At 46.5% G+C, this 18,872-nt stretch overlaps 2 protein-coding genes across 13 annotated transcripts in view; both read right to left on the reverse strand.

Moving 5' to 3' along the window:
* The window catches only part of glipr2 (GLI pathogenesis-related 2), a 157,348-nt gene extending 148,151 nt beyond the window's left edge, over positions 1-9,197 (reverse strand). The window contains exon 1 of the mRNA XM_069935604.1: positions 9,055-9,197. The gene's annotated coding sequence lies outside the window, so the exon portion shown is untranslated. The remainder of the gene's footprint in view (positions 1-9,054) is intronic.
* A 5,264-nt stretch (positions 9,198-14,461) lies between these two features.
* LOC138762113 (uncharacterized) overlaps positions 14,462-18,872 on the reverse strand; it is a 72,925-nt gene continuing 68,514 nt past the window's right edge. For 8 of the 12 annotated variants that reach the window (XM_069935551.1, XM_069935522.1, XM_069935540.1 and 5 more), the window contains one exon: positions 14,462-14,673. In XM_069935551.1, coding sequence (XP_069791652.1) covers positions 14,576-14,673 — 98 coding nt within the window. In that variant the 3' untranslated portion in view covers positions 14,462-14,575. The remainder of the gene's footprint in view (positions 14,674-18,872) is intronic. The other 4 variants (XM_069935572.1, XM_069935505.1, XM_069935473.1 and 1 more) reach the window with 3 other exon arrangements.

Raw genomic sequence — 18,872 nt, forward strand, 5'->3', positions numbered from 1 at the left:
TGAGAGTTAGAAGCTTATTCCGCTTCATTCTCTGTAATCCGCTGCTACTGGCAGGGTTGAGGGACATGACCAGCAAGTTAGGATGTTCTAATGGAAAGAGAAAAATTGAGCCAATTTCACAAATGGATGACTGGCTAAAATCACCAGCTCCAATACAGTCAGAGTGAAACCTCTTGAGAGTTTTCAGCATTTCCTGATTTTATTCTGATCCAAAGATGTATGGTGTTAGTCAGTTAATTGGTCACATTGTTGTATTTAGTGGCTTGGCCCTGTGAGACGGAAGGCCCTGTTACCATGCTGTATCTCGAAATTAAATTGATAAAATATTCTGATTGACAGCATCTGCAGCATTTACTGTAATTACAGTCACAAAATCTGTCATTCCTGATTTATCCACTGTATTGATTCTACTGGACCTGATTTTTTGTTTTAACACCTCTCCCAGAACATCCCAAATGTGCTCCTCCTGATCCCCACCACAACAAGGCCCCCAACCAGATTGGCGGAACTCAGCTCAACACAAGCTAAGAAAGGGATCTGGAGTACCAGGATGTGGTGCCCAGTAATTGAAGTTCATCACAGGAGGGGCAATGAGCAAATTCCTGCACCTATCTAGAGTATGCAGGATTTTCCAGGTTAATTAATTCAATGATGGAGGTGAAATGTACTTTCTTGGATTCTGGGCTGAATTGACCTGTAGAAAATGCTTTGTAGTCTTTTACATGCAACTAGTTTATTGTCATGTCCAAAGGTCTGTCAGCACTCTGGATGGAGCAGTAATGCACTGAATTTTTAAGTTTAGACATTCGGCAAAGTAACAGGCCCTTTCGGCCCACGAGCCCATGCTGCCCAATTGACATCTAATTAACCTACAGAGGGACGTTTTGAATGATGAGAGGAAACCGAAGTCACTGGGGAAAACCCACGCAGACACGGGGAAAACGTACTAACTCCTTACAAACAGCACGGGATTCAAACCCCAGTCCCAATTACTTGCGTTGTAATAGTGTTGTGCTAACCATTATGAGAAGCCTGCCACCACTATGAAATGTCTGCATAAATTTGTATGCTTAAGTGAGAATTCTAGATTCCTTTATTGTCATGAATGGTACACAACATGTAATATAACACAAAATTGCCCTCTGCCTGCTGTGAGGCAAAGAGGTCATTATTTGCATTGCCCGGCACCTCTTACAATATTGGAGAAAGAGAAGTAAAAGAGAGTCCCTTCAGAGTCACTGAGTGTCTGTGGATTTGCATCCCAGCACTCCTGCAGCCTTACTGCCTCCTGTTTGATTCTGGAGCCGAACTCCAGATCCAAACCTCTGACACAAGGCCCTTTGGAAGCCCTTCTTGTCCTCAGCACCCTCTCAAATCCTGGTTCCGATACCTGGTTCCCATGAGTCGGTCTCCAGTAGCCTACAGCCTGTGTGGATCCCTCAGCCACTGAGCCCTCACTGGCCTGCTGCCATGGTCACTTTTCCTGTGGGGTCTTTCAGCCACTGGAACTCTCGCTGGTTCACAGCCATTGTCACTGTCCTGCAGGGTCGTCTCCTCTGCTTCTCCTTCTCCATGGAGGATGCTGGCACCATTTCTGGTGCCAGCCAGCTGTTCTCGGGAGTCTGTAACCCCTCAAGGTACACTGCATAGCACAGGCACTGCAATCTTGGGCACAGACCTCTGTGGTGGCAAGATTTTACTTATAAACACCATCAACTGCTTTAACATGCTATTTAAAACCTGTATGGAGCTACCGGAAAGAGGACTGGGTGGTTGAACCCTTCGGAGCAGTACTGTGTCTCTGGTCTCCAGGATCCGCACCAGTGGCAGTGCTGCCATTGTTTTACAACTCTCAAACTTTCAGATTAATAATGAAAATGCAACAGGCAACCACAATGGACACTGGATATGTTCCAATAAACATCATTTATGAAAGTCAAATTGTATTAAATTGAATTCCTGTTATAAATGCAATAAATCCATCCTTTGCTACAATCTAACTTCTGTTGTAATTAAATAAAGTTTTGGAGAAGCTCAGCAGGTCACAACGATTCAGGCCTGAGACTTTCACCAAAATCTGAGCGAAAATCAGGCAGGCATCAAAATAAAAATGTTGGGGAAAGAGAGGAGAGGAGGGAGGAAGGGACAAGGAGAGCAGTACAGGGTAACAGGTAAGTTAAGTCAAGTTTATTGTCATCTGATTGCACAAGTACAACCTGATGAAACAGCGTTTTCCGGTCCTCAATGCAAAACACACAGACACGCAACCAGACATAACACACATAAAGACAAACACTACGTATGCAGGACAAGCACTCATGGATATAAATAAATATTGTTTTGTGAATATGAGAATCTTGGGTGGTTAGTGTGAGCAGTTCCTTTGGACATTCAGCATTCTCACTGCCTGTGGGAAGAAGTTGTTTCTCAGCCTGGTGGTTCTGGCTCTGATACTCCTGTATATCTTTCCAATTGGGTGCAGCTGAAAGATGCTGTATGTAGGGGGAAGGGTTCCTCAATGACTTTGCTTGCCCTCTTAGATCACTTTGATGGGAGGAGGGAGGAAGGAGGGAGACTCCTCTGATCCTCTCTGCCACATTTATGGTCCTGTGAATTGACCTATTTCTCTGCAGCAACCGTACCACACTGATGCAGCCAGCCAGGACGCTCTCAATTGAACTCCTGTAGGTTGATGTAATGATGGCTGGTAGCCTTGCCTGCTTAGTCTTCTCAGAAAGTGTTGCTGCTGTTGTATCTTCTTGACAAGTGAGGAGATGTTGAGTGAACTCCAAGAAACTTGGTGCTCTCCACTCCCTCCATTATTTGTTGATATGTAGTGGAGGGTGGTGATTCTTTGACCTCCTGAATCCTACAATCATCCTTTTCATCTTGTCCTCACTGAGACTTAGGTTATTACTCCCACACATGGCACGAGACTTTCCACCCCCTTCTCTGTAGTGCCACTCATAGTTGTTGCTGATGAGGCCATCTATTGCTGTGTCATCTGCAAATTTGATGACACTGCTGGAGCTCGATTTACGGTATACTCCTGCATTTTAACATCCTAAAGTGTGAGGTCCTCACACTTGTCAGAATAATTTTAATCTGCTTTCATTCTGCCCAAATTTCCAACTGATCTACATCCTGCTGAACCTCATGACAATCATCCTCAACTCTATCTGCAATTCCTCCAAATTTTATAATGGCTACAAACTTAATAATCAGACGACCTGGATTTTTGTCCAGATCATTTATATATCTTACAGGCTAGACAAACTTGGGTTGCTTTCTCTGGAGCATTGGAAGCAGAGGGAGACCTGATAGACTTGCACCAGCAGGTTCAAGAGCAGCTGCTATCCCTCCACCATCAGACTCCTCAACAACAAACTCAATCACTTGAAGACTCTTATTTGTGCACTTTATTTTTTTATTCCCTCTGTATTGCACAGTCAGTTTGTTTACATTCATTATCTGTTCATAGTTCTTATTTGTTTACATATATACGCTGTGAACAGTTTTTATTGCACTACCAATAAGTGGTAATTTTTGGCCAGAGCATCAGTCTTCACTCCATTAAGGACATCTACAAGAGATGGTGACTCAAGAAAGCAGCCTCTATCATCAAAGACCCTCACCACCTAGACTGGGTCTTCTTCTCACTGCTGCCATCGGGAAGGAGGTACATGAGCCTGAAGACTAACACATAGTGGAACAAGGACAGCTTCTTCCCCTCTGCCATCAGATTTCTGAACAGACAATAAACCACAGACACTCCCTCACTTTTTTCTTTTCTTTTGCACTAATTTATTTATTTTTAAAAATGCAATTTATGCACCTGTAATGCTACTGCAAAACACATGTTCATGACAATAAATTTTGATTCTGATTCTGAGATAATAAATATAAAAGATAAACATTTCCTTATCTCCCACTGGATATTGGGGTGTCTGTTATGTACTGCAAACTCATCAAAGTGACTGCACTTCCCTTATTCCCTCTCTGGATGAGCCTTCCAGAATATCCTTTACAAATGTAGTCCATCTCTGGATGAGCCTTCCAGAATATCCTTTACAAATGTAGTCATGATATTCTCCCTGATCAGTTGTGTAACCCCACCACCTCCTTCTCTTATATTCTCCCTCTGGGCCTGAAAGATCTAAACCCTGGAACATTGAGCTGCCTGCCCTGCTTTTCCCTCAACCAAGTCTCTGTAATAGCTACAGCATCATGGTTCCATGCACCAACCCACGCTCTATGATCATCTGATTTCCACTTGCATTGATGGAAACACACTTCAGCCAATCTGTCCCACTGAATTGATCACTAAAACCTTTTGTGAGCTGAGAGGACAGGATAGAGTGGATGTGCATAGGATATTTCTGGGACCAGCCTCAGATTATAAAAATATCCCTTTGAGGCAGAGATAGGGAGGAATTTATTTACCGAAAGGGGAGTAAATCTGTAGAATTTGTTGGCAGTAGATGGCTGTGGAGCCCAAGATATCAGGTATATTTGAGAAGGAGGTAGAAAGGTTATTGATCAGGAAGGAAATCAATCTGTCCCACTGAATTGATTAACCTGGCCTTGTATGTTCATCCCAGCAGTCTCACTTGATCTTACCTCTACCTTCAATCCCTCTGCTTGCTGACCTATTACTCTGGTTCCCACCCCATCACCACTCTCATTTAAACCCTATTGAACTGCTCTCGAAATTTTCCCCTCCCAGCAAGAATATTGGTACCTCTCTAGTTTAGGTGCAACCTGTCCTCCTTGCACTTGTCCTATGGGTGCCAGAAGAATTAGGAGTGCTATTGGACCATTTGACCCATCCACCCCGCCATTTCATCATGATTTACTATCCTTTTCGACCCATTCTCCAGTCTTCTCCTCATAACCCTTGATTTCCTTCCTGATCAATAACCTTTATACCTCCTTCTCAAATATACCTGATACCTTGGGCTCCACAGCCATCTACTGCCAACAAATTCAACAGATTTACTCCCCTTTCGGTAAATAAATTCCTCCCCATCTCTGCCTCAAAGGGATATTTTTATAATCTGAGGCTGGTTCCAGAAATATCCTGTGCACATCCACTTTATCCTGTTCTCTCAGCTCACAAAAGGTTTTAGTGAGATCCCTCCTTCGTTCTTCTCATCTCCTGCAAGGGCACTCCCAGAGATCCTCATATCATGACCCTTTCATTCCAGGGATCATTCTCGTGAACCTCCTCTGAACACTGTCCAATGCCAACACATAATTCCTTAGATAAGGAGCCCAAGTCTACTCACAATACTCCAAGTGAAGTCTGACCAATGCCCTGCTTTCATGTTCTATCCCTCTCTAAATGAATTGCATTTTCCTTCCTTATTGTTGACCTTTCGGGAATCTTGCATGAGGACTCCCAAGACACCTCTGATTTCAGAACTTACTGCCCATTTAGAAAATAGCTTATGCCTTTATTCCTTTGACCAAGGTGCATGATCACTCACTTCCCTACACAATTCTCCATCTGCCATTTCCTTGCCCAGTCTCCTAATCTGTCTAAATTCTTCTGCAGACTCGAGCTTCTTCAACATGACCTGCCCCTCCTCCTATCTTTATATTATCTGCAAACTTGGCCACAAAGCCATCAAATCCATGATCCAAATCATTAAGATATGACGTGAAAAGAAGTCCTCCAGCACTGTGCCCTGTTGAACACCAGCAGCCAACCAGAAAAGGCCACTTTATCCCCACTCTTTGCCTCCTGCCGGTCAGCCAATCTTCTATCCATGCTGGTATCCTTCCTGTAATACCATGGACAGCCTCATGTGTGGCACCTTGTCAAAGGCCTTCTGAAAATCCAAATAATCAGCATTGCCTGACTTTTCTTTCTCTGTCCATCCTGTTATATCCTCAAAGAATTCCAACAGGTTTGTCAGGCAAGATTTCCCCTTCACCCTCCTCACCGACCAGTGTGCCAGGGGCATTCATGTTCAGCACCTCCCACAAAGGCAAGATCAAAAACGACAAGATCTTGTGCTGGAGAGTCAAACTAGCAATGTTCAGCTACAACATCCATTACCGACCGGGGAAGTTCAACGACTCCCCTAACGCCCTATCCCGGACCTGCGCGTCGGCCAAGGCCAACCAACTGCAGGCACTTCATGAATCCCTCTGCCACCCAGGCGTTACACGCCTCTACCATTTCATCAAGTCCCGGAACCTCCCATACACCATTCAGGAAGTCTGGACCATGACTGAGGCATGCCAGGTCTGCGCGGAATTCAAGCCCCACTTCTTCCACCCACCGCAGGCCCATGTCGTGAAGGCCACTCAGCCCTTCAAACACCTCAGTATTGACCTCAAGGGCCCCCTGCCTTCCACGAACTAGAACGTCCTCTTCCTCGCAGTGATAAGACGAGTACCCCAGTTTTCCCTTCACCATCCCGTGCCCAGACATCTCCACAGCCACCGTCATCAGGGCACTGACACAGATCTTCATTCTGTTCGGCTACTCCGCGTTCATCCACAGCGACTGGGGGGGTCCATCTTCATGAGTGAGGAGTTGCGCCAGTACCTGACAGCAAGGGGAATTGCAACCAGTTGCATGACTAGTTACAACTCGAGGATCAATGGACAGGTGGAGTGCGAAAACGGGGTGATCTGGAAGACAGTCCTCCTGGCCCTCAAGTCAAAAGGCTGGTCCATGGACTACTGACAGGATGCCCTCCCCGAGGCTCTCCATGCCATCAGGTTGCTCCTGTGCATGGCTACCAATGAGACCCCCCCCATGAACACCTGTTTTCATTCCCCAGAAAATTGGTGATGGGAATCTTTCTCCCAGTGTGGCTCACGTCTCCAGGGCTGGTGCTCCTGCGTAAACACGCACGGGCCAACAAGCCTGACCCCTGGTCGAACAGGTGTTCCTCCTACATGCCAATCACAACTACATCTATGTCAGGTACGCCAATGGCCGGGAGGACACTGTCTCAACCAGGGAGCACCTACCTTGACACAACAGCCTCCACCGCCCCAGGACCATGTCGGCCCGATGTGTCTTCCCCATCTCGAACACTCATTGCACACTCACGCTGTGGGGGACAACCTTTCTCCCCCCACCCCTCCAACACCTCTCAAGTTTGCCGATCCAGGCCACCCCGGCCACCCCACTGCGCTGTGCCATGCCAACCGCCCCTGCGCCCGCACTAGCCACCTGAATAGACCAAACTCCACCTGGCCTGCTGTCAATCAATCGCCCGGGATATAATCCTGAGCCAGCCTCTCCCGAGCCAGTCACTTGGGAGCCACCAGTACAGCTACCACTGTAGCAGAGACTTTTAACTGAATAAAGCTTATTGTACAGTATTTCTCGAGTTTTCTGTCTGCTCACTGCTACAGCAGTGCATCACAATACTGACTTTGGTCTATTTTACAGTGAGCCTCCAAGTACCCCAAAACATTCTTAATATCAATTCTAATATCTCACAAACCACCAAAGTCAGGTGAACCAGCCTTTAATTTGCCTCTCTCCCTTCTTAAAGATCGGAGTGATATTTTCAATTTTCCAGTCCTTGCCGATTTTCCAGAACCATTTCAGAATCTAAATGTTCTTGAAAGATCACTAATAATGCTTCCACAATCTCATCAGCCATCTCTTTAAGACTCAGGGTGTGTGGTCCATCTGGTTCAGGTGATTTATTCCCCTTCAGACTTTTCAACTTCCCCAGCACCTTCTCCTTAGTAATAGTGACTGCACCCACTTCTTGAGAGTCTCGAACTGGCATTCTTCCTGCATCTTCCACAGTGAAAATTGACACAAAATACTTGTTGAGTTTTTCGCAATATCCGCCCCCAAATTACTACCCCAAGCATCATTTTCAGGCAGTCTGAAGTCCACTATATTTATCCAGGTACCCTGAAACCTTCCCTCCTACACCAACCCTTTAGGCACACATTCACTTTACCATCTTCTGAAATCTTGCCTCACTAAGATACAGAACAGGGTATAATTCCAAGATTACAACCCTACAGGTCCTGTATTTTAAATATCTAACACTTTAAATTCCCTTTGCTGGACCTCATTTCCCCCATGCCTTTCTGGATAATATGGATTACAACTTTCAGAATGTCCCTTGATTATGGATCCATGGAGGCAACACACCAAATTGGAACCTTGGCTGGAACCAAAGAAACACCACTCTGTGGCCCCTGACCATTGAAAATCCCTTTGCTCCCTATCACCTGGACTTTGACCTATCCTTACATCTAGTACTTTCATGTTCACTCACTCCCCGACAAAGAGATTTTGATCTAAAACATGAACTCTGATTCTCTCTCCATAGATGCTGCTTGACCTGCTGAGTGTTTCCAAGATTTTCTGCTTCAGATTTACAGCATTTGTAAATTAAAAAAAAAATTCAAACTAAATAGAACAAGAGCTTCAGAAATGGTGTTGAGAGAACTTTATTTTGAGTGCATGGATAAGGGGAAAGAAAAGGGAGCTAAATGAATGATTATGATCTTAATGATAAAGAGTTCAACAGCAAGAATGCCTTAAGACATAGGAACAGAAATAGGCCATTCAACCCATCAACTCTACCCCACCATTTAATCATGAGCTGATCCATTTTCCCACTCAGCTCCACTGCTCAGCCTTCTCCTCTAACTTTTCATGCCCTGGATAATCAAGAACCTATCAGGTTTTGCCTTAAATACGCCCAATGATGTCCTCTACAGGGGCCTGTGGCAACAAATTCCACAGATTTACCACCTTCTGGCTGAAGAAATGCCTCTGCATCTCTGTTCTAAGCAGACACCCTTCAATCATGAACTTGTGCCCTCTTGCTCCATGGGAAACAACCTTTCTACATCTACTCTGTACAAGATTAACATCTTGTTGATATTTTATGTATAAATCTTGTTTCAATCTCAAGTATGAAGGATGACAATAATACTAATGAAAGCGAATGACTTTGACTTGCCCCCTTTCAGAGGGGAGAAGATGGGAGAGAATGAACAATTAGTTCATGAACAAGCTTTAAGAATGATAGATTGGGCAACAGTCTTACATACCTGTGTCCTGTAGCCTTGACAGGACCTTGATGTGATTGAATATTGTCCCAAACAGTGCGTGGTTGGATTGTAGTGTTGTGGCATTCCACACCAATCAATGGCTCTGAGCTAAACCACACAATTATTCATTCACAATTTCAACAACGGCACAGCACCAATTTCACCTGAAAGAGATAAACAACATGCAGGAATTAAGGGTTGCAGTACCAGTAGAGCTCAGACTGTGGCACCACGAGATCTCCCTCTCACTGCAATGCACCAATCTTCTCTCCTTCCCCTTTTTTTAAAACTGATCCTTGAAACCTGCTACTTTGAGCAGGCTTTTCATGATCTATCCTTGCATTTCCTTACGTGACTCAATCAGATTTTGCATGCACTCCTGTGAAAGAGCCAAGAACATAAAAACACAATATGAACATTTTAATATTGCCCTTCATTCAACACCAGTTCAACCTCAAATTTACCAAGTCCTGTGACGGTCTGTGCACCCTGAGGGTTGAGCCTGAATAAGATATTGTAGGGTGATGTTCAGTGATAGGGATGAGCGTCTACAAGTTCACTGCTATCTTATCCAGCAGTTCCTATGATATAGCTTTCTTCCTGTTGTTGAACTTTGAACTGGGTATGGTGAGAGCAGTTTTTTCATATATTCAAATTCATGTTTCTTATTAAAATAAATGTATTTGGAATTATTTACTCAGTTACAGCAGACCGTTCATCAATCTCACAGCCTGCAGGAAGAAGTTCAAATCAAGTCTAATGTCAACTGTATGAGTACAACCCGACCACACAGCGTTCTCTAGTCTTCGGTGCAAAGCACGCAGACACACAACCAGACATAACACACACCTACATACAAACAATACATATGCAGGACAAGTATTTCATGAATATGAGAGTGTCGGATGGTTAGGGCAAGCAGTTCTTTTGGTGATTCAGCATTCTCACTGCCTGGGGGAAGAAGCTGTTTCTCAGCCTTGTGGTGCGAGCTCTGATACTCCTGTATCTCTTTCCCAATGTGAGCAGCTAAAGGATGGAAGGAGTCCTCAATAATTTTTGCACACCCTCTTCAGACAACGATCCTGTTATATCACATCAATTGGGGGGGGGGGGGGGGAGGGTGGGAAGGAGACTCCAGAGATCCACTGCCATTCTGATGGTCCTGTGAATTGAGAGGACTTCACACTGGCATGATGCCCTTGCACTGAATTATTTGGATGCCTTGGATAGCTTGCAAAATGAAGCTTCTTACTGCATTTCGGTATACATGACAAATAAACAATTCAATTCAATTCAAACATTTCAGATGCTGCCTTTCCCTTTCCAACTACCTAACATAGGCTAATTTGGAAAACTGATGGATGAAATCAGGCCTTGAAGGAAAGTGATGCAAGACAGTGCATTGAATTATAACGCAATATCAAACCAAAGAGGGACCATTGAAAGGAAACCATAAAAAACAACTCTGTTTGACCCATGGGACAAATCTATAACAATTTCAGCATGCAATGAAGGTTTTTAATGTCATAAAGGGTGTGAATGCCACTGTGCGAATAATTCTGATGCAAAGTCCACAGGCTGTATAATAGGCTTTAATTCGCTTAAACTTGTACACACCAGTCTCAGTATCTTGCTGGCTCCACGTGTCTGACTGTCCCCGAAGGGGCCAGCTTGAGTCTTTATAAGGACCGGTGATTGACAGCCGGCAGGTGGGGCCAGCCTCCCAGGTTGCCTACCTGCAGGCACAGTGGTTGCCCCCTGCAGGAGGCTGGTAGGAGTGTGGCCAGTGTAGTGGTTGTATCACCACTAAGGGGACAAGAGTTAAAAAGGACCTGAGGGGAAATTCTGTCAATGAGTAGTAGGTATATGGAATGAGCAGTCAGATCAACTGATAGAGGCATATACAATTACAATGTTTGGCAGATAAATTGACAAGTAAATGGAGAGGAAAGGTTTAAGTTTCTTTGTCACAAAATACTTCTTAGTACAGTGAGAAGGTCTAGACCATAAAACTGTAAGATCTAGGAGCAGAAGTAGGCCATCCAGCTCGTTGAGTCTGCTCCGTCATTCCATCATGAGCTGATCCAATCTCCCACTCAGCCCCACTCCCCTGCTTTCTTCCCATAACCTTTGATAACATGAATATTCAGATACCTATCAATCTCTGCCTAAATACACCCAACGACCTGGTCTCCACAGCCGCCCGTGGCAGAAAATTCTAGAGGTTCACCACTCTCTGGCTAAAGAAATTCCTCCACATCTCTTTCTTCTATGAATAGACTTACAGGTTATCTGTCACATTCATAAAGCCACATAAAGGACACAATTTATCAAGTTTGGGGTTACAATAGAAAGGAAGATCAATCGGCAACACATCGCAGCAACTTGAGAGCCCTACTGTGAGTTAATTCAGGAGTCTGATGGTTGTGGGATCGAAACTGTTAGTGCTTGCTTTCACACATAAGCCTTTTCCAGTGGATCCTTCATGTGACATGGCCTCAGAACCTAGGGCCACACAGTTAGCATAGCAGTTTACACAATGGTGTAATAGCGCTGCAACCCAGGGTTAAAACCATTGCTGTGAGAAGGTTTAGATCATAAGATATAGGAGCAGAAGTGGGCCATTCAGCTTTGTAGGCTGTTCCCGTGACCTGCGTGTGTTTTCCCATGTCCTCAGATTTCCTCCCATCTTCAAAAACATACGGGGTTGGTAGGTTAATTGGTCTCATGGGCCAGAAGGGCCTTCTTCTGTTTTGTAATGTGACATTTTAAAAAAAAAATCGTTTAAAAGAAAACTCTTGCTCTTCAACATTTCATTGCCTTTTGTTTCTCTTTGGATCTGTCCACCACACTTAGGTAATCTCTGCCCAAAAACCATGGACACAAAACATCAAACAGTACAGTACAGGAATAGGCCCTTCAGCCCACACATCTGTGCTGAATGTGATGCCCAAACTAGACTAGAACTCTGTCACCAGCACACATTTCCTATCCCTATATTGCCTGCATATTTCTGTGTCTGTCTGGAAGCCTCTTAACCACAATTGTATCTGCTTCCACCGTGCCCTGGCAGCCAGTACCAGCCACTCACCCCTCTGTGTAAATTATTTTCTCTGCACATCTCCTTTAAACCTCATCCCCCACATTAAACACATGCCCTCCAGTATGTTGAAGAAGGGCAGGGGCCCAAAACTTTACTTCCTGTGGACATTGCATGACCTGCTGAGTTCCTCCAGCAATTTTTTGCATTTTTACTTCGTCCAGTATGTCACATTCTTAACTTGGGAGAAAGATTCTCCTTGTTTTTCCTATCAATGCCTTTAATCATTTTGTAAACTTCTATCAAAACCTTCACTTAGTTTAGATTCTCTCATGGATATCTGCAAGAGTTCCAACGAGGCTGCAGTTTCATGACTGCAGGGACCAGATGTTCAGAAGTTAATAAGAGCAGCAGTGGTTCAGTGATTACTTCACTGGAAAGGAGTGAGCAGCTGGATGCTGGTGAGATGAGGTGGGGTAAGGGAAGTGAAAGGTAAGGGGTCCATGGGAGAAGCCCGAGACAGAACCGTCAAGGTAAGGGGAGGGTGGGGAAGCAAGGAAGAGAGGCTGATGTTGAGGAAATGAGACAGTGTAGCCAGGATGGTGTGCATTTGTCTTCACTTACCTCCATATCTCTGCATGGCCTGGTCTCCAGTCATCTTGGACCTTAACACTGGGTCATGACCTCCTTCTGTCATCCAGACGAGAGCTGGTATGTAGTTACACTCCAGCATGCTCCAGTCTTCAGAACTAAGTGAAAACAAATCATCCTCGACCTCTGGGCATGGTCTAGGAAGGAGAAGAGGAAGATTAAACTGAAAGGCACAGAGTGGTTCAGAGACTGACTGCTGTGCTTATTTGTATGTGATGATCGACATTGTTGAGGTGTGTGCTGTACCTTTGAAAAATGTGATAGGGGATGGGTGTGTGTTTGGCAAATAAAATGTAAAAACACATCGAATGCTGGAAGAACTCTTCCAGCGACCATGGGAGATATAGATAAATTGCCGATGCTTTGGGCCTGAGCCCTTCTTCAAGGAATAGGCAAAGAATAAACAAAAATCAGGAAAGCTCAGAATAGGGTCAGTGCAGTCTGGGGGAGGAGTCCAGGCCCACAAAAGGTGGATGAGGGGAGAGCTGAGAATTGATTTTGTCTGTGTGTAGGGAAACAGAGGGAAAAGGGAGAGAGACAGAGCTGGGGGAAGGCCACAGGGGAAGAAATGGGGGGCGGTTTTAACGAAAACCAGAGAAGTCGATGTTAATGCCACCCGGTTGGAGGGTGCCCAGACAGAAGCTATTGAGCCTCCAATTTGTGGGTGGTGTCAGTCTGGCAGTGCATGAGACCATAGACAGACATGTCAGCAAGGTGATGGGATGGGGAATTGAAATAAAGTGTGTTGAGTCATGGTGCTCGTAATGCTCCCTTTCTTGAGATGTGTGTTTGCATATGGGGTCTTGCTGGTGCCACTTGTTTTGGCACACTGAAGCCACATTAAAAGAGCAATCCTCCTGATACTGGTTTTCTAAATGATCTCCACCAGTATCCCGCCTTTCCAGCACCTCCCTCCCAGCTTCCCCTTCCATCCATTCCCATCCTCCCAATAGCCATCTCTCTGCGCTGAGAATCTGTGAGTCCTCAGTAAGCTCACTCCATACCCACTGTTGTAAAACCTTGCATGCAGGCTACGTACGATACTGCATGGAAATTATTCCTAGTTAGTCCTTTTACACTTTGCAGGTTATGTGACTAGCACCGCCAGATATGTCTTAATGTGGCAATAAACAAGAGTCCCAGAGTGGAGTGGTAAATGGGGGGTTGTGGGTGTGAAGGAGGGAAAGATTAGATTGATGAGGGATAGGTTTACATAGGTCAGCACAACATTGTGAGCTGAAGGGCCTGTACTGTGCTGGAATGTTCTATATTCTATGTAAATATAGACTTCTGAACAGATTTGGCCATTTTCCACAGCATTGGGACATGTCTTTTCTCATCCCTCCCTAAAAACGTTCTTCTGCAAACCATGACTGTCTGCATGGCCACTGTCTGTTGGAGCAGAGGTGGTTTCTAAATTTAAATGTTTTAAATATTTTAATCAGAGCATGATTGAAGCCAATTCTGGCCATTAAACCTGTGCTGCACAATCCCAGTACCTTTTGGAAGGTGGGAGGAAACTGGAGTCCCCGGGAAAAACCAACTTAGACACGGGGAGAACGTACAAAATCTTTTCAGACAGTGCCGGATTCAAACCCCGGACCCGATCGTTGGCGCTGTAACAGCGCTAACCTTGCCGCCCTGAAAATATAGGCTTGTTTGCTCAAATGCAGCTGAAGAAAACCCACCATTTGCTAAAAATCATAACTAGATGCATTTATATTTCAGTGAAATTTTATTTCTCAAATGCCTGAAGGCCATGCATTCACTCCTCAAATTCCTGGAGCTGGTAGCCCTTACTGTTCTACTTTGCGGCTTCAAAGCTGGCTACTACTCGCATGGGCTTCGTTCGGCCTTCTTCAGTTTTGGATCTTTCTTTTTGGGACAGTGACGATGTGCTTTTCTCTTCTCTTCCTTTGGAGGGGCTGCTGGCAGTAGGCAAACCGGTCAGTATCAGTTATCAAACTTGACCACATGATATTTCTATTTGGCTAATACACATTTCCACATCTGAATGATAGATGCCTTGCTCCCTGCTCGCACAGGCCAAACAATAGTACATCAATATACCAATGTCAAACTACATCTCTGGTGAAGGGAGACCATTCAGCCCATCTAGTCTGTGCCAGCTCCCAACAGAGGAATCCCGGTAATAAATATTTAAAAAATTTTATTTACACTGTGGTCATTTAAAATTGGGCCACCCAATTACACCAAAATTAACCTACAACCCCACACGTTTGGAAGGTGGAAGGAAACTAGAACACCTGGGCAAAACCCATACAGAAATGGGGAGAATGTACAAACTCTTTACAGACAGTGCCCAGATTTGCACCTGAGTCACTGGTGCTGTAATAACTACGTACTAACTGTGCCACCCACAGTAGTCCCATTTTCCAGTGCTGGATTAACATAGTTGCAAAAATAGAATATGCTACGGACCTTGTATTTTCAAGGGTTCAGTGCTAAATTTTTGCTGACTTGCTCTGTTACTTTATGTACAACGAACTACGAACGACTGTCTGGATGTTTAAACATTTTCGTTTTCATCTTTGTGTAGCGGCTCTGAGGTACCACACTCCCATTGTCTGTGTTAATAACCCTGATTAAAAGTGATAATTGGCTTACACTGTTATTTTCCATCCTATCTCCTTATCATCGCCAGCGATGTTAGCCAATTATCACCTTTAATCAGGGTTATTAACACAGACTATGGGAGTGTGGTATCTCATAACCGCTGAATACTTTGTCGATTCGCAACTTGTGAAAGAAATGGGGACTGAACAATAGTATTGGGGCACACTTCTAGAGTGGGGGGAGTTGGCGGGAAATATGAAAGGTTAAAGGAGTGGTCGCAAAAATTATAATAACCTTTCATCAAGGATGTTATCACTGAATATATAGTGATCTGAGAAAGTTAGCATCATTTACTTAAAAATAATTAAGACTATTTCAAACTTACCAAAACGGAGAACATGCTGGGTCAGTGTCAGAAACTCCCTCAAGGGGTGAGGGGGTGGTGCTGCTGTCACACTTTCCCCTCACCGCTCATACACCAGCCAGCACAATTTAGGGTCTGTGGCAGTGCACTCGCTCAGGGCCAACCGGCCCCACTTATAACGCCACGTGGCAGGGCAGCCCTGGGAAGATGGCGCCGTCAGAGGTTTCTTCCCCAGCCGAATCTCCCACGTGGTGCACACCCCAGGCAGCTTCTGTGATGTCATCACGCACAGGGTGACTGAGCCAGCACTGCCCTTAAAGGGGCACGCGCCAAATTCAAATAAAACAGTCATTAACGACCCTCAATGTGGTGGTTGTGTCTCTCTCACTGCTCACACCACCTCAGTGGTGACCCCAACGAGCCCAGATGAATTGTTGGATCCTGAACACCATGGATTCGTCTCCATCAAGCTTCCCCTCTTTAGGACCCACCGACCGAGAACGTGGTTTGGGCAGGTGGAAGCACAGTTTCAACTTCGCAACATATCCGCAGATGCCACGATGTTTTACCACGTCATGAGCACTCTGGACCAAGATTCGGTGGCAAGGGTGGACGACATCATCCACCGCCCCCCGGCTGTGGGCAAGTACACCGCCCTTAAAAATCTGCTGCTGGGAACGTTTGGGCTCACCCCCCCAGCAACGGGCTTCCAGGCTCCTACACCTGGATGGGCTTGGAGACTGTAGTCCTTCAGCGCTGATGGACGAGATGCTAGTCCTGGTGGAAGACCACAAGCCTTGTTTTCTCTTCTGCCAAATATTCCTAGAGCAAATGCCAGAGGACAGTTGGCTGCACCTTACGAATGAGGACTTCTCAGGGCCGAGAAAGGCAGTAGCCCGTGTGGATGCCCTCTGGCTCACAAAGAGGGAGAATGAGGCAGCCCTCAACTTGGTGGCACGTCTGGGAACTAACAGACCGCCCTCTGCCCCCAAAACCAAGCCAGAGGAGGGTCAGTCGCCCTGGTGCTACTAACACCAGCGCTAGGGAGCACAAGCCCATAAATGTCGCCAACCCTGCGGGTTTCAGTCTCCTTCATGTGACTGATAGGTCCACCGGCCGCCGATTCCTGCTGGACACGGCTGCGCTGAGCATCATCCCCCCCCAACCACATTAGACACTCGCACCTGATCTCGCGGTCCAACTCTATGGGCGGCCAATGGCTCCACCATCAGGACCTACCACACCTGCAGGGCATAGATCCAGATTGGGAGGGAGAAGTTCCATTGGAGGTTTGTCCTGGCCTCCGTGGGCACTGCGCTGTTGGGGGCCAACTTTCTGAGGGCTCACGGTCTCATGGTCGACATGAAAGGCAAGAGGCTGGTCAACGCCTGAACGTTCCACTCCACATGACTGGACACAGCAGACACCTGCAGGCCCAAAATCGCCACTGTAGCTGCCACCAGAGATGAGTTCACCGATATCCTCTGCGAGTTCCCCGCCACCTTAGAGCCATGTTTCAATGCCGCTGTGCCCCAGCATGGGGTCTTCCACCACGTCGCCACTCAAGGCCCCCCGCTGTACGCTAGGCCCAGATGGTTGCCACCTGAGAATCTCCAGCAAGCAAACGAGGAATTCTCCAGACTCCAAGAACTCGGAATCGTCTGGCGCTTGGACAGTGCCTGGGCATCACTGCTCCATATGGTCCCAAAATTGTCTGGGGGCTGGAGACCATGAGGGGACTACTGGCAGTTGAACGATGCAACCACCCCTGACAGGTTCCCGGTGCTCCACATACAGGATTTCTCCGCCCAACTCCATGGTGCACGGACCTTCTCCAAGGTGGAACTCGTTCAGGGATACATCAAATCCCGGTGCATCCAGATGACGTGGGTAAGACAACCATTATCACCCCTTTCGACACTTTGAGTTCCTGCGTATGCCCTTCGGCCTAAAGAACGTGGCCCAAATGTTACAGTGCCTCATGGATGCGGTAGGAAGGAATTTGGACTTTGTGTTCATTTACCTGGATGATATACTCATTGCCAATCACAGCTGCAACAAACACAAGGCCCACCTCCGCACCCTCTTTGCTCGCCTGGCGGATTTCGGCCTCACGGTCAACGCGGCCAAATGCCAGTTCGGCAAGGAGACCCTCCAGTTCTTGAGGCACACCATATTGACAGCTGGGGCCGCACCAGCACCAGAGAAGGTGGTGGCCTTCCAACGTTTCCCCAAACCCCCCCACCCTAAAAGGCCTCCAGGAGTTCATGGGGATGGTGAACATTTACCATCGTTTCATCCCCGGAGCTGCTCACACCATGCCCCCATTGTTCGTGCTGATGGCCACCAAGGAAAAGACTCTATCCTGGCCAGAAAAGGCGAATAAGGTTTTTGTCGCAACGAAGGATGACATCCAATGCGTCACTACTAGTGGACCCACAGCCAGAGGCAAACACGATGCTCTCCGTTGATGCCTCAGCTATGGCAGTGTGGGGGGGGGGGGGGGGGTGGAATCTTGGAACAGTGCCTCGATGGACACAGTGCCCGCTGGCCTTTGTCAGCAAGCAGCTGCACCCACCAGAACTCAAATATAGCGCCTTCGACCGGGAGCTCCTGGTGCTGTACTTGGCCATCTGCCATTTTTGTGACTTCCTCAAGGGCAGGCTGTTCACAATCTTCCCGGACCATAAGCCCCTCACCCAGGCACTGGCAATGGCCAAGGATCTGTGGTCTGCCAGACAATAACACCACCTCTCGTACACGTCGGAGTTCACAACCGACATTCGACACAGGGCTGGTAAGGACAATGTGGTGGTGGATACACTCTCACAACCCGCCATCAATACTCTCACTCCCGGCCTAGATTATGCTCAACTGGCCCAGGCCCAGAGGAATGATGCAGAGACGCAGGCCTTGTGGACCGCCATCTTGGGCCTCAAACTCGAAGACGTCCAGTTGCCCAACAGCACGGACACACTGCTCTGCGATGTGTCAACAGGTACGCCACATCTGAAAGTCTTACCGCACTGGAGAGTGAGGGTTTTCCGTCTAGTCCATGATCTCGCTCACCCAGCGGTGAAGACGACAGTGCGTACGGTCGCAGAGCGTTTCGTGTGGGATGGGCTCAAGAGAGAGGTGGCGGAGTTCGGCAGGTACTGCACCAGGTGCCAGACCTCCAAGTTCACT

Source organism: Narcine bancroftii, chromosome 1 (genome assembly GCF_036971445.1).
Source record: "Narcine bancroftii isolate sNarBan1 chromosome 1, sNarBan1.hap1, whole genome shotgun sequence".
NCBI classification, from domain to species: Eukaryota; Metazoa; Chordata; class Chondrichthyes; order Torpediniformes; family Narcinidae; genus Narcine; species Narcine bancroftii.